The following is a 17,137-nucleotide window of genomic DNA, read 5'->3' on the forward strand; positions in this document are numbered from 1 at the left end:
TGTGACCTCCACTTCCACGAGTTGTGTCTATTGAATGTTTGTTACATTAGTATTAATACAATTTTTTAAAAAAAGAGTGGAGTTGAGGTCCCATGTTTCCTGTCAAATGTGGAGCTCCATTCTGCAGCTAATCTCTCCAAAGTGAAAACAAATAATCCCTAAGACATTTGTGACTGAAATATGTTTCCCCATTGGAAAACTCTGCTCTGTGCATGCTTCAGTGACAACTCAAATGTCTGGCTTTTCTCTCACTTTTGGTTCCACTGACAATGGTTATCAGGAATTTCACCATCAGAAACACATACAGCAATAAAAAACAGACAAGGGGTCTAACCCCTCCCCACTTTATCAAGACATAAAAAATCCCTTTCACTCAAACTTTAACCACTTCAATACTGGGCACTTAAACACCTTCCTGCCCAGACCAATTTTGAGCTTTCAGCGCTTTCGCACTTTGAATGACAATTGCGCGGTCATGCTACACTGTACCCAAATGACATTTTTATCATTTTTTTCCCACAAATAGAGCTTTCTTTTGGTGGTATTTGATCACCTCTACGGTTTTTATTCTTTGCGCTACAAATAAAAAAATACAGAAAATTTTGAAAAAAAATATGTTTTTTTTTGTTTCAGTTTCAAAACGTTGTAAATAAGTAAGTTTTCTCCTTCACTGATGGGGCTACACTGATGGGCACTGATAAGGCGGCACTGATGGGCACCAATGATGTGGCACCAATGAAGTGGCACTGATGAGGTGGCATTGATGGACACTGATATGTGGCACTGATAGGCGGCACTGATGGGCGACACGGATGGACACTGATAGGTGGCACAAATTGGCACTGATAGCTGGCACAGATTGGCATGGATGGGCGGCACAGATGGGCATGGATAGGCGGCACAGATGGGCATGGATAGGCGGCACAGATGGGCATGGGTGGGCACTGATAGGCGGCACAGGTGGGCACTCATAGGCGGCATTGGTGTTATACTGTACTACTGGATGCCAATCAGTGCCAAACAATAATGCATGCCAATCAGTGATGCCCATTGTGGGCACTGATTGGCATCCATTATGGGCACTGATTGGCATCCATTGTGCTGACTGGCATCCCTGGTGGTCTAGGGAGGATTACCTTTTGCTGGGCATCCCTGGTGGTCTGGTGGCGTTCCTGGTGGTCCAGTGTGGGCATCCTCGGGGGGGCTGTGCTGATAATCGATCAGCACAGACCCCCCCTGTCAGAGGAGCAGCCGATCGGCTCTCCTCTACTCGTGTCTGACAGACGCGAGTGAGGAAAAGCCGATCACCGGCTGTTCCTATTTACACTGTGATCAGCCGTGATTGAACACGGCTGATCACGTGGTAAAGAGTCTCCGTCAGAGACTCTTTACCGAGATCGTAGTTGCCGGGTGTCAGACTGACACCCCGCAACAACGATTGCCGCGATGCGCGCCCCCGGGGGCGCACAGCGGCTCATAATCCTGATCACGTCATATGACGTCCGATCAGGATTATGAAACCACTTTGCCACCGTCAATTGCCTATAGGGCGGGCGGCAAGTGGTTAAGCTGTCCTGACCCCTAAAACACTATTCTAAAATGTCATAGTTATAAATTATGGTGATGCTAGCAAGAAAAAATAGAATCAGCACAGAAACATCATTTTTTTTAATGCGCCCTGCTATAAGCCCCCAGTTTCAGAGATGGTACTGACTTAAAAAACTACCTAACTAAAAAAAAAAATATTCTAAATGTAAAATTTCTCTCCAGAGGAAAAGGCTGTGTGTATAGAGGCTCCGGTGGAACTAACAAAAGAGCTTACATTTGGTCTGAGGCCAATATATCAGCTAGAAAAGAGGTTTACCTTTTTAATCAAGGGTTCTCTTTATTACAGGGAACAAAATAAAATAATAAAAACACTTTGCAGTAGCGAATTGCACATAATAAGCCATGCATTTAGAAGAATATTGTTTTAGTAACCAAGAATAAAAGCACAGTCTCATTACAATCAAAGTTGGAACGTGTGATATTTTCACAATTAGTTGAAATTCATTTTCAAATTTAAAGAATATATTATGTAACAAATAGGTCTTGATCAAGAGACTGAATTCTTTAACAACTGCCTTTTTTGAATCATAGCATTGTTTGATTATTTACATTAAGACATATATGGCAGCAAAGATCACCAAGAGGCCCAGAAGCTTAGAAAGCATATTAAATGAACTGTGGTTCATTTCAGTATCAACGATGCGGGTCTTCGTTGGCTTTATGACACGATCCTTCTGAGTTAGAATGGCTTTTCTGGCACCCTTCCATTGACCTGGTCCATATAGACGGTACTGGTAAGGTGTACATGGACCAAATAATGTCTCCCAGGCCAGTTTGGGATCTGAGAGGAAAAGATGCTTAATGTCGGGCTTGCAGCCTATTTCTACTGCAATTTCATCCATGTATGATACATAATCCACTTGTATGGTGTGACGCTCACTTTTGACATACCTGAAACAAGAAGTTTGGACAATATTGTGAAAAGAATATTCCAGGATTTGTTTCTTTTTTTTTTAAATATATCTTCTTTATATTTTTTGGCTTTATATATTCATAAGGACAACATTCTGTCCTTTTTTTATCATTGTGCTCCTGAGCTGTCATCCTATCACCTAGGTTTCCAGTGGAGACTACACTTAACTATTTAAACACAAATTATGCAGGCATAGTACACCAAAAAACAATAAAAATAAGTTTAAAAAAAAAAAAAGTAAATTGTTATTGAAACACAATACTTTAACACAATAAAGGATCTGTATATTGCAGGGATCTGTCTTTGGGCGTCATGCTTGTGGCTGTCAGAGTCTTGTTATGCCTCATGGGATTTGTAGTTCTGCAACAGCTGGAGGTCTGCTAATTGCATATCACTGGTATATAGCAAAGAGCGATCTGATCGTTTCTGTACACAGCAGCACTATTCCTCTCCATGGCCTGCCTTTTACAGACCATTCATAAAATGCAGGCCACAATGTGGATCGTGTAGTTGGTTATGGAGTTCTCTCTATCTAAAGTGATCCTGTCAGATCACTTGTAGGTACAGGATACTCATTAAAAGAAGATAGTGGCCAACTCCTTGAAATCAATACATTTTATTACAAAAATGATAAATAAAGGGTACTCACATTCTACTGGTGCTTCCACCGCACCAGTCTACAAACAGCTTTTTAAATCCGTAATAGAAAACACCTCTCCCGCCTCACACAAGCCTCGCAAACACTCCCAAAGGCAACCAGCTCCATGCCATGTCCTGGTATTGTAATCGTTTGTGCCCCTTTGGTAGCATTTCCAAGGCTTGTTTGAGGAGGGAGAGGTGTTTCTATTATGGATTTATAAAGCTATTTGTAGATGGGTGCGCTGGAAGCACCAGCAGAATGAGAGTACCCTGTATATATCCATTTGGTAAAAAAAAAAACATTTTAAAATGATATAAGCACTATCAATTTTTCTCTATTTAAATATATTGGCTACTACCGGCCACCTGGAAGCAAGGGGTGGCAAGGAGATCTGATTTCCAAGGTGTAGCCCTGGAGAGGCTAAAAAGCTGTAACTGACCCTACTTAGTTGTGGTGGTCACACTGCTTCAGGTGAGATTACGTCTGGAGGTGGGGGAGCACCTGTGGTGATTTACATCTGCACTACTTTTTAGCATGAAAGAAAGTGGATTGAATATAAGTACTACTGTGGAATACACAATTGTGTGATACTCTATTATTATTTATTTTTATTATTTACTTTTGCATGGGCATCACTTATATATTTTTTTAAGAACTTTATTTGCATATATTGGTTTTTGGTAACATATATTTAATATTGATGTATAAGGTTTTATTGGATTATTTATTTTCCAATTTAAATCAAATGTATTTATTTATTATTTTTGACCATTTTTACATTGATAGTAAATAATAGTTAGGGAATATGGATTACCATTTAATAAACAAATGAAAGCCCAATTTAATCTGAAAAATATGAGGTATAATTTACCTAGATACATTAAGAAGATGCATTAGTATGTACAATTTTACTGTTAACTTTTAATGTTCTTGCAACACAGATTCCTGAATGGGAGGGTCTGGTTCATTACAAGCACCTGGGGCAGTTTCAATGTTCTAATAGGGAAAGTTGCAGTGTCTGCATCCCCTTATAAGTATTTAACCTGCAGGGAGCATCTTACATAAGTTAAATTCATAATGCACAGAATGCCCAAAATTGTACTTAGATGGTAATGTAGACCTCTGAGAAAATCAGAGAGCCAATCATGTAAACAATGTTAGGTGTCCCATATGCAAGAGGCCTAAAAATCTTTGACAAGTTCTGTTTAAGGAGATTGACTAACCTGTTTTGCAGGTCTTCCTTTCTCTTGTTGATCTCTTCCTTCATTTCACCCATGGGCGGAAGCTTGGCTAGACCTAAGCAAAATGCAGACATATTTAAACATAATCTTTGAAGCCCAAAACTTAAAGTACAGAATTTTAAGGAGAATGAACATTCACATTTTAATGTACAATATATAGTCAATTTTAGATTTATTGGTCAGAAATACAGATGTGTGCTTTTATAAGCACTAATTTTTTAAAACATTTTTACAGTATACTGTACAGAAGACTTAACTCTAAAGCAACAGGATACATAAGCATGAGCCATCTTTAGGTATATGCAATTAATCCAAATGATCACTATGCTAAAAATATTTCAAGCTATTTGTATGCTCAAATATCATTAAGAAAGTAGGCTATAATGCTCTAACCAGGAACCAATGATACTCCAGTCTAACAAAGCCACAGTACAGACTGAATATGTAACCTATGAACAACCAGCATCAGAGCTCCAATGTTCCAAAAAAAAAAAAAATATGTATATATATATAATATATAGCCAAAAGTATTGGGATACCACTCCAAATCATTGGATACTGATGTTCCAATCACTTCCATGGCATCATGTGTAAGAGAACAAGTTCCTAGGCATGCAGACTGCTTCTACAAACATTTGTGAAAGAATGGGTTGCTCTCAGGAGCTCAGTGAATTTAAGCATGGTACCATGATAGGTTGCCACCTGTGCAATTGGTCGATCCGTGAAATTTCCTTGCTACTAAATATTCCACGGTAAACTGTTAGTGGTATTATAACAAAGTGGAAGCCACTGGGAACAACAGCAACTTAGCCACAAAGTGATAGGCCATGTAAAATGACAGAGTGGGGTCAGCGCATGCAGAAGCCCACAGTGCGCAGAAGTTGCCAACTGTCTGAAGAGTCAATAGCTACAGACCTCCAAACTTTATGTGGCCTTCTGATGAGCACAACAGTGCATAAAGAGCTTCATGGAATGGGTTTCCATGGCTGAGCAGCTGCATCCAAGCCCTATATCACCAAGTGCAATGCAAAGCATTGGATGCAGTAAATAAAAGCACGCTGTCACTGGACTCTAGAGCAGTGGAGATATGTTCTCTGGAGACACGCTTCTCTGTCTGGCAATCCGATGGACATGTCTGGGTTTGGTGATGGCCAGGAGAACAGTACTTCCCTGACTGCTTTGTGAAAAGTGTAAAGTTTGGTGGAGGGATTATGTTGTGGAGTCATTTTTCAGGGGTTAGGCTTGGCCCCTTGGTTTCAGTGAAAGGAACTCTTAAGGCATCAGCATACCAAGACAATTTGGACAATTTCAATTTTGTGGGAATAGTTTGGGGAGGGCCCCTACCTGTTACAACATGACGTGCACCAGTGCACAAAGCAAGGTCCATAAAGACATGGATGAGTGAGTTTGGGGTCAAGTAACTTGACTGGCTTGCACAGAGTCCTGACCTCAACTTAATAGAAAACCTTTTGGAAGAATTAGAGCAGAGACTGCTAGCAAGGCCTTCTTGTCCAACATCAGTGCCTGACCTCACAAATGCGCTTCTAGAAGAATGGTCAAATATTCCCATAGATACACCTAAACCTTGTGGACAGCCTTCCCAGAAAAGTTGAAGCTGTAATAGCTGCAAAGGGTAGACCAACACAATATTGAACCCTACGGACTAAGACTGGGAAGCCATTAAAGTTCATGTGCCAAAAATTTTTTGGCAATATAATGTGTATATATCTCTATATACAGGATATATATAATACCTTAATATTCATTAACATTCACACCAGCACAACAAACACAGCCATGAAGCTTATGTGTATTTCCAAGTTTCTGACTTTTGCAGTTTTTTTTAGCATTTGTCCCCACGCACATGAACACACTTCTTGCTTGCCACAGTTTGGGTGCCAATAAATGACAACACAAAAATCAAAAAGTCGGATTTTGTTGTCTGAGAATTTTAGATCCTGCTCTCAAACTTTGTGTGTCAGAAATTCTGATGGAAAAAGTCAGATGGAGCCCACACACAATCGAATTTTCAGACAACAAGAACCGATCGCACATTTTCCATCAGAAAGTCTGACCGTGTGTACAGGGCATTTGTCTGCACACAGACAACTAGCAATAATTTTAGTTGTATTGCAGCAACTGCATTTATTATTATTAAAATACAGGATTTCCAGTCAGGTCCATAAATATTGGGACATCGACACAATTCTAATGGTTTTGGCTCTATACACCACCACAATGGATTTGAAATGAAACAAGGTGTGATTTAACTGCAGATTTTCAGCTTTAATTAGAGGGTATTCACATCCAAATCAGGTGAACGGTTTAAGAATTACAACAGGTTGTATATGTGCCTCCCAGTTTTAAGGGACCAAAAGTAATGGGACAATTGGCTGCTCAGCTGTTCCATGGCCAGGTGTGTGTTATTCCCTCATTATCCCATTGACATGGAGAAGATAAAATGTCCAGAGTTCATTTCAAGTGTGCTATTTGCATTTGGAATCTGTTGCTGTCAACTCTCAATATGGAATCCAAAGAGCTGTCACTATCAGTGAAGCAAGCCATCATTAGGCTGAAAAAACAAAACAAACTATCAGAGAGATAGTAAAAACATTAGGTGTGGCCAAATCAACTGTTTGGAACATCCTTAAAAAGAAAGAATGCCTTCCCGTCCGATTACCACGTGCGCGGGGGGGGGGGGGGATCTCCACCTTCCTGTCTGTCTCACGTCTGTCGACCCCCCCCCCCCCCAAAAAAAAAATATTGAGCACCAGCTGCCATTTCTGGCCAGTATTTATTAGTTTACTGGTAATTATGACTGTGTTGTGCCAGTGTTACTCACTTGGGCACCATTCACAGACCTACTAAGTAATGCCCACATAGGAGACTGCATGATGGGATGTGTAGTTTACTGCTGGAAAAGGAGAGATGGGAAATGACATGAAACTCCACTATCTGCCCATCCACATAGCCCAGGAGATATGAATGAAAAGCTGAATACTGATGACGTCACAGTTAGAAATATTTTTGAGTTTGTGGGTGAATTATAAGTTTGTTTACAAACATAGTATGCATAGGGATCCATATGAAGGATTGGCAGTTTTGGTGAAGGTACCCTGGAGTGGGGCTTTCATTAATACTGTCACTTTTGTACTAATTCAAGGGCTCTCTTAGCTCATCTCAGAGCTCCTGATATGTACAGTTCCAGCTCCCCACTGCACTGGAATAGGTTCTATGAATGACTATAGTGCCAATGTTGGGCCTTCGCACCCCTCAGTCTTCCATGCCATTTACAAAGTACATCACAACATCATCACTATACTTTGTGAATGGCACAGCAGTAAAGGGTCTGATGGGATATGTGGGGGCTGGATGAGGCACAGCACTAGTTCTAGTGTTGTTCATAGACCTTGTTCTGATGCAGTGGTGAAACAGAATTGCCGTTTTAGTTACACATTTCAAGAGCTCTCAGGTGAATGAAAGTGTTACTAAACCCAGGACTAGGGATGAGCCGAACCCCCCGGTTCGGTTCGCACCAGAACTTTCGAACGGACCAAAAATTCGTACGAACTTTAGAACCCCATTGAAGTCTATGGGACTTGAACGTTCAAAATAAAAAGTGCTAATTTTAATGGCTAATATGCAAGATATTGTCCTAAAAAGGGTTTTGGGACCTGGCTCCTGCCCCAGGGGACATGGGTCAATGCCAATTGTTTTTTTTTAAAACATCAGTTTTTCCGGGAGCACTGATTTTAATGATTAAAGTGAAAAAAAAGTGAAATATTTCTTTAAATATCATGCCTGGGGGGGGGGTGTCTATAGTATGCATGTGAAGTGACACGTGTTTAGAACAGTCCGTACCCATATTAAAAAAAAGAAAAGCGAAAACCTTCAGGGCTTTACAATTGGAATTCGGATTACAACCGGATGACATTTTTACTTACAATCAAGTCTCCCACCTACTTGCTACACTCCCCAACCCATCCACTGTTTTACCGTGGAGGGTCTATCTTTTCTTCAATAACCCTACCACATCTATCAAGGGAATCTCGTTAATGTATAGTCTTCTACAGCAGAAAACAATATTTATTAAAACCCCTTCCATGCGATCGTGGGAGTTAGACTTATCCAAGTTATACACCGAAGATCAATGGCGCACTGCCATATCTTCTACCTACAAGACCACCAGAAGCGCCAACTTGTGGGAACTTTACCAGAAGTTGTTGTTGATGTGGTACCTCACACCCTCGAGGATTGCCTGCTATACCCCGCAAGCTTGAGGAACTGTGGCTATAGAGGCACACTCATTCATATCTTTTGGGAATGCCCAGTAATACAACCCCTATGGACTGCCATATTTAAAACAATATCCATACTTTCGAGCACCATTGTACATCCATGCCCAGGTCTTGCCATTCTATCTCTTGGTATAGATAAATTACCTCCTCATTTAAGGAAAACTATAACTCATATTCTCTTGAGCGCAAGGCTGGAGATAGCCAGAGGGTGGAGAATGACAGTGGCACCCTCGTTCTCGGTAATTCTCCAGACAACGCACTTACATATTTCTTACGAGCTGATGTTTGCCTCTTCTCTGGGCAAATACCGGCAGGCCTACCAAGAATGGGAACTGTGGCTGAATTGGTACAAAGGAAACAAAGTTTAACTACGAATTCCTATTATGTAGCTAACTAGTCAGTGTGCATTGCTAGATACCTGAGGGTGGAGGAATCCATGGCTCGTAACAAAGGGGGGGGGTGCAGTCCACTAGCTCGGGTGCAGTCAGATCCCAGATGGGGCGCCCGGGTTGGGGGAACGCATGTTCCCTATCTAAATGTTTTACTTCTACTCTCTGGAGACTACCCAGTGGTTATTATATATGAACACACTTAGATCGGCATTGTTCCCCTCTCTCTTTATTGTTTCATATCACATAGGGAGTAACATGCATAATTGCTATAGCAGGAATCTGGTCTCCATTAGAGAAATAATGTAACTTACATGTTTATTGCTTCCATGAGCTGAATTCACAATGCAATATGACTATACTCTGTACTACAGTTAGATTATATTTGTTGTTAAAATATTTTGCTGCTGTTCTTGTGGAAATTTTCAATAAAAATATATTGTTATAAAAAAAAAAGAAAAGGCGTGGTTCCCCCAGGCCCTATATACTCAGAACAGCAGTATACAGGCAGTGCAAACAAGACAGGGTCTGTGTAGGTTTGTTGTGTAAAGTAGAATCTGTTTGTAATTTTGAACTTGTACATTTTTAAAGTGTAGCTCCAGTCCAAAAATCTATTTTTAAGATTTTTGGAAAACATAGGGAAGGGTTATCATCCCTGTATAATTTTTTTTGCCATCCATCTTTTTTCATCTCACTTCCTGTTGTCTCCTTCCGTTTGCAAGTAGGAGACATTTGTAAGTTGGATGTCTGAAAGTAGGGGCCTGCCCTATACAGTATGCTCTGCAGAAATGGGAGCCTAAGGTGTTGGTGTTGCCAGAACAGTGTAAGCCCTCAAAGTAACTCTTGATGGGTGCTGGAGCACCCTGCTGTGAACGGATATATTAAGAATTGTAATTGCATGCCATTGTTGAACAGTGGTAGAAAAATTGGACTGTTGGTGGTTGTGGTGGTGGTGCTGGTGCCACCACACTATAGAGTCCTCACAGTTACTCTTGGCGGGTGAAGGAACGGGCCCTGCTGTGAAATATCATATCAAGAATTGTAATTACTTGCCCCTGTTAAACAGGGGCTGAAAAATTGGGCCTTAGGCACTGGTGCTGGTGCCCCGACACTGCAACCTCTCCGAGATACTCTAGTTGGAGTGCAGGAATGAGCCCTGCTGCAAAGCATTGCATCAAAAATTGTAATTACACGCCACTGTTAAACAGGGGCTGAAAAATTGGGCTGGTGGCATCACCCAGAACCAAAAATGTTCTTCCAAGATATCAGCGGGATTATTGAGGAGGAAGAGGATACAGTCAACATAACAGGACAGTCACTCAGCATCAGCATAGGCAGTCTTGAAGGGATGTGATATTTCCAAAAAAATTATTCGGTTACATCAGCTTCAGGTGCTTGGTAGCTGGTGATGATCCAAGACTGATTCATCTTTATGAAGGTCAGTCGATCAACTGAGTCGGTGGACAGGCGCACCCTGTGATCAGTTACAAAGCCACCAGCGGCACTGAAAGTGCATTCCGAAAGAACGCTGGATGCAGGACAGGCCAGTAGCTCAATTGCATACTGTGCAAGCTCTGGCCAGTGATCCTTCCTCAAGACCCTGTAAGCCAGAGGATTTTTGGTGGGAAAGGTGTCCAAGTCTGACCTTGCCCCTAGGTATTCCTGCACCATGTAAATCAGATGCTGGCGATGGTTGCTGGAACCGATCATACCTTGGGGCTGCGGACTAAATAATTGTCTGAACGCAAAGGTCAGCTGGCCACCTTCTCCATCGCTCCTTCTGTGACTGACCGAAGCCTCAGCAACACGTTGTCCAGGACCAGGAGTTTGTAACCTCCCAGTCTCTGGGAACGCGTTGCACAGACCTTTCTGCAAGGCATCCCGGAGATGTCTCATCTGCTCCCTCTGCGATGGCAAGATAAGGTCCGCAACCTTATCCTTGTACCGTGGATCAAGGAGAGTGGCCAGGGATTGTTCCTAGCGCCCTCAAACAAGACATTGTCAAACCCCTGCTAAAGAATCCTAACCTCGACCCTCAAGACCCAAACAACCATAGGCCGTTAACAAGCCTCAACACCATTTCCAAGATCACAGAGAAAGCGGTAGTACAACAGATACAACTCCACCTGGATACATACAAACTCCTGCAATCAGGCTTCCGCCCGGGCCATGGAACAGAAACAGCTCTCCTCAAGATATGGGACGACGCCCTCGAAGCAGCAGATGACGGAGATTCATGTCTCCTGGTACTATTGGACCTCAGTGCAGCATTTGATACAGTAGACCACAATACTCTACTCAGCCACCTCACAGAAGTTGCAGGAGTCATAGGCTCTGATCTTCAATGGTTCGCGTCCTTCCTAGGAAATCGTTCACAGACAGTGAAACTAGCAGAATTCACCTCTGAAACACGGGCAGTCGCCTGCGGAGTCCCTCAAGGATTTCCCTTGTTGCCAGTCCTCTTCAACATATACATCTGCCCACTCCTCCAAATCATCAGATTTTCAGACCTCTGTTTCCACTCGTACGCTGATGACACGCAACTTTACTTCCGTATCACCGGACAAAGAGACCATCATCAACAACAAGAAAATTGCCTCACTTTGATAGAAGACTGGATGACCACTAACTCCCTCAAACTCAACGAATCAAAAACAGAGCTTCTTATCCTACAAGCAAACCATAATTCCCGAAACCAAGACCTCCTGGACACCACCCACCATCTTTGGGCAGACCATCTCCCCAAAGACCAAGGCCAAGAGTCTTGGCATCATTTTGGACTCACAAATGTCAATGGATGCTCAAATAGGAGCAGTAGACAGTGGTTCCTACCATCTGCTCCGCCTGCTATGCAGACTCATCCCTTTCATCCCAAAGAATGACAAAGCAGTGGTAGTTGGAACAGTCATTAATTCACGACTTGACCACGCAACTCCTTTTACTTAGGATTACCCCAATATCAACTTGCCCGATTAGAACTAATCCAAAACATGGTGGCAAGGCTGATAACAGGGAAAAAAAACCTGGGAATCAATCTCCCCTTCCCTGAGGAGCCTACATTGGTTAACCATAAAGAATCGGATCACATTTAAGACCCTCTGCCTCACCCACAAATGCATGCATGGAGGCGCTCCTCAATACCTACGTGAGAAAATAAAACGCTACACACCCAACCGCAGTCTTCGATCATCTAACAAAAACCTCCTCCTTGTTCCCAAATCCCGGTACAAATCTAAGGGGGAACGGAGATTCGCTGTCCAAGGACCTCGGCTATGGAAAGCTCTACCCATCAACATCCGCTTGGAAGAAAACCACCTGGCCTTCAGAAAAAAACTCAAGACCTTCCTCTTCTAGAAGCTGGACAACAAAAGCTCTTTTCAGCGCCTTGAGGCGATTCAGTTCGCATTGTGCGCTATACAAATTATTTAATTCATTCATTCATTCAGCCAGTAAGGCCTCATGCACACGAGACGCAGTTAAACGCGCGTTCAGATGCAGTTGGACAGTTTTTTCAACTGCACCTGAACTCATTCAATGTTATCCTATGTGTCCATGCACACAGTCTCGTTTTTTTGCGTTTATATGCAGTTGCGTTTAATCTCGTTTTTCCAGAAGCAAAAAAATGCGTTCAGAAACAAAAATTTCTGCGTTTCAGACGCAAAACGCGGCTAAACGCGGCTAAACGCGGCTAAACGCGGCACCCGCGTTTAGCCGCGTTTGCGTTTATATGCGTTTTTAAAGGTGACCTTTTTTTTTACATTAAAAATCTCAAAAATGATTGCAAATGATGAAAAACCATTAGAAAAATATTTTAAACAATTGCAATTGCAAGTGGACAATCCACAACTTGTGGCAAGTGACGTGGCAAGTGGACAATCCACAACTTGTGGCAAGTGACATGGCAGGTGGCAAGTGATGTGGCAAGTGGACAATCCACAACTTGTGGCAAGTGACGTGGCAGGTGAAGTGGCAAGTGACGTGGAAAGTGGACAATCCACAACTTGTGGCAAGTGACGTGGCAAGTGACCTGGCAGGTGACGCGGCAAGTGACTTGGCAGGTGACGTGGCAAGTGGAAAATCAACAACTTGTGGCAGGTGACTGCCATGTGACGTGGCAAGTGGACAATCCATAACTTGTGGCAGGTGACGTGGCAAGTGACGTGGCAAGTGGACAATCCACTTGTGGCAGGGGACGTGGCAAGTGACGTGGCAAGTGGACAATCCACTTGTGGCAGGTGATGTGGCAAGTGACGTGGCGAGTGGACAATCCACAACTTGTGGCAGGTGATGTGGCAAGTGATGTGGCAAGTGGACAATCCACTTGTGGCAGGTGACGTGGCAGGGGACGTGGCAAGGGACGTGGCAAGTGGACAATCCACAACTTGTGGCAGGTGATGTGGCTGGTGACGTGGCAAGTGGACAATCCACATCTTGTGGCAGGTGACGTGGCAGGTGACGTGGAAAGTGGTGTGGCAAGTGGACAATCCACAACTTGTGGCAGGTGATGTGGCTGGTGACGTGGTAAGTGGACAATCCACAACTTGTGGCAGATGGCATGGCAGGTGATGTGGAAAGTGGACAATCCACATCTTGTGGCAAGTGACGTGGCAGGTGATGTGGCAAGTGACGTGGCAAATGGACAATCCACAACTTGTGGCAGGTGATGTGGCAGGTGATGTGGCAAGTGATGTGGCAGGTGATGTGACAAGTGGACAATCCACATCTTGTGGCAAGTGACGTGGCAGGTGACGTGGCAAGTGACGTGGCAGGTGACGTGGCAAGTGACATGGCAAGTGGACAATCCACATCTCGTGGCAAGTGACGTGGCAGGTGATGTGGCAAGTCACGTGGCAAGTGGACAATCCACAACTTGTGGCAGGTGACGTGGCAGGTGATGTGGCAAGTGACGTGGCAGCTGACGTGGCAAGTGACATGGCAAGTGGACAATCCAAAACTTGTGGCAGGTGACGTGGCAAGTGACGTGGCAGGTGACGTGGCAGGTGACGTGGCAAGTGATGTGGCAAGTGGACAATCCACAGCTTGTGGCAAGTGACGTGGCAAGTGGACAATCCACAACTTGTGGCAGGTGACGTGGCAGGTGACGTGGCAAGTGAACAATCCACAACTTGTGGCAGGTGACGTGGCAAGTGACGTGGCAGGTGATGTGGCAAGTGACGCGGCAAGTAGACAATCCACAACTTGTGGCAGGTGATGTGGCAAGTGACGTGGCAGGTGATGTGGCAAGTCACGTGGCAAGTGGACAATCCACAACTTGTGGCAGGTGATGTGGCTGGTGACGTGGCAAGTGGACAATCCACAGCTTGTGGCAGGTGGCATGGCAGATGACGTGGAAAGTGGACAATCCACATCTCGTGGCAAGTGACGTGGCAGCTGACGTGGCAAGTGGACAATCCAAAACTTGTGGCAGGTGACGTGGCAAGTGACGTGGCAGGTGACGTGGCAAGTGATGTGGCAAGTGGACAATCCACAGCTTGTGGCAAGTGGACAATCCACAGCTTGTGGCAGGTGGCATGGCAGATGACGTGGAAAGTGGACAATCCACATCTCGTGGCAAGTGACGTGGCAGCTGACGTGGCAAGTGACGTGGCAAGTGGACAATCCAAAACTTGTGGCAGGTGACGTGGCAAGTGACGTGGCAGGTGACGTGGCAAGTGATGTGGCAAGTGGACAATCCACAGCTTGTGGCAAGTGACGTGGCAAGTGGACAATCCACAACTTGTGGCAGGTGACGTGGCAAGTGACGTGGCAGGTGACGTGGCAAGTGATGTGGCAAGTGGACAATCCACAGCTTGTGGCAAGTGACGTGGCAAGTGGACAATCCACAACTTGTGGCAGGTGACGTGGCAGGTGACGTGGCAAGTGAACAATCCACAACTTGTGGCAGGTGACGTGGCAAGTGACGTGGCAGGTGATGTGGCAAGTGACGCGGCAAGTAGACAATCCACAACTTGTGGCAGGTGATGTGGCAAGTGACGTGGCAGGTGATGTGGCAAGTCACGTGGCAAGTGGACAATCCACAACTTGTGGCAGGTGATGTGGCTGGTGACGTGGCAAGTGGACAATCCACAGCTTGTGGCAGGTGGCATGGCAGATGACGTGGAAAGTGGACAATCCACATCTCGTGGCAAGTGACGTGGCAGGTGATGTGGCAAGTGACGTGGCAAGTGGACAATCCACAATTTGTGGCAGGTGACGTGGCAGGTGATGTGGCAAGTGGACAATCCCCAACTTGTGGCAAGTGACGTGGCAAGTGGACAATCCACAACTTGTGGCAGGTGCCGTGGCAAGTGACACGGCAAATGCAAGTGTACAACTGCTCTCTATGCTGCTGCTGCTCACTCTGATCAAAATAGCAGAAATAGTTAAAAAAAATGCTTTGAGAGCTTGGGGGGGGTCTACATGATGTTATCTTTATAAACGCGTTTAAACGCAAACGCGTCTAAACGCGGCATGCAAACGCGGCAAAACGCGCGTTTCTAAACGCGCGTTTCAGCTTTTTTTTAACAGAGGTTTCATCTGCGTCTCGTGTGCATGAGGCCTAATGGTCCCTCTCCTTGATCCGAAGAATACGGGGATCCTTCCGCAGGCTTTGCAGGATCAGGGAGGCCATGCAGTGTAGGTTAGCTGAGGCATGCGTTACGGAGTCCTCTGGGTCACTAAGGACAACATGATCCGCAGCCACCTCCTCCCAGCCACGTAGAAGTCCACAGGTTTCTTGGGATTGTAAATCATGCCTAAAGACTGCTGCTGCTGATGCTGAGTGCCAGCCTCCACCTCCATGCTGACACAATCATCCTCCTCCTCCTCCTCGTCCTCTTCCTGTGTTATGGGTGGGACAGCAGGAACACTGTCTGGATAAACGGGGGCCTTGTGAGGCAAGGAAGTCCTCCTCTTCCTGCCTCTGTTCTGCCTCAAGTGCCCTGTCCATTATTCCATGCAGCCTATGCTCCAACAGGTGGAAAAGAGGTACAGTGTCACTGATACATGCACTGTCACTGCTCACCATCCTTGTGTCTTCCTCAAACAGTGACAGGACAGTGCATGCATCCCAGATCATGCCCCACTGGCATGGTGAGAAAAAACCGAGCTTCCCTGACCCTTTCCTGGTGCCGTAGTCGCACAGGTACTCATTTATGGCCCTCTGCTGTGTGTGCAGCTGCTTCAGCATGGCCAACATTGAGTTCCACCTGGTGGGCATGTCACATATAAGCTGGTTCTTGGGCAGGTTCAACTCTTTTTGGAGCTCAGCCAGCTGAGCACTGGCATTAAATGATTGGCGGAAATGCACACAGACTTTCCTGGCTTGCCTCAGGACATCCTGTAAGCCCAGGTACCTGCCCAAGAACCGATACACCACCAGGTTAAGGACGTGAGCCACACAGGGCACATGGGTCAGTTGTCCCTGTCGGAGGGTGGAGAGGAGGTTGGTGCCATTGTCGCAAACCACCATTCCTGGCTTAAGCTGGCATGGCGTCAACCACCTCTTGGCCTGCCCCTGCAGAGCTGACAAAATATCTACCCCAGTGTGGCTCCTGTCCCCCAAACAAACCAGCGCAAGCACGGCATGGCATCTCTTTGCCTGCGTACTTGCGTAGCCCTTTGAACCCGCACCGCTGGTTCCAAGGACAGAGCACTGGAAGAGGCGATGGATGAAGAAGAGGAGGGGGTGGAGGAGAGAGGTGCGTCACAACCAGTAGTAGCATTTTGGCGGCGTGGTGGCGGAACAACCTCCAACACTACTGCACCTTGTCCTGCATCCTTCCCAGCTGCCAGAAGAGTGACCCAATGGGCCGTGTCCATGCCTGCTGGACCATGAGTCAGTGGTAATATACACCTTACCGCGGACCGCCCTGTCCAGCGAGGCATGGACATTGCCTTCCACATGCCGGTAGAGAGCTGGAATCGCCTTCCATGAGGAAAAAGTGTTGTTTGGGGACCTACCACTGAGGAACCGCAAATTGCACAAAGTCACGGAAGGAGGCTGAGTCTACCAACTGAAAAGGCAGCAGTTGAAGTGCTAGCAATTT

General features: G+C 45.0%; 1 protein-coding gene across 1 annotated transcript in view; it reads right to left on the reverse strand.

Moving 5' to 3' along the window:
- Window positions 1-1,865: 1,865 nt before the first annotated feature.
- LOC143928262 (flavin-containing monooxygenase 5-like) overlaps window positions 1,866-17,137 on the reverse strand; it is a 168,877-nt gene continuing 153,605 nt past the window's right edge. Inside the window, exons 8-9 of the mRNA XM_077453026.1 lie at window positions 4,385-4,457; window positions 1,866-2,499 (exon numbers count right to left, since the gene is read on the reverse strand). Of these exons, the coding sequence (XP_077309152.1) occupies window positions 2,154-2,499; window positions 4,385-4,457 (419 nt within the window). The 3' untranslated portion in view covers window positions 1,866-2,153. The remainder of the gene's footprint in view (window positions 2,500-4,384; window positions 4,458-17,137) is intronic.

The sequence above is a fragment of the Lithobates pipiens genome, unplaced genomic scaffold, assembly GCF_037356315.1.
Source record: "Lithobates pipiens isolate NorthernLeopardFrog02 unplaced genomic scaffold, aLitPip1_a1.2 Scaffold_23, whole genome shotgun sequence".
Classification (NCBI taxonomy): Eukaryota; Metazoa; Chordata; class Amphibia; order Anura; family Ranidae; genus Lithobates; species Lithobates pipiens.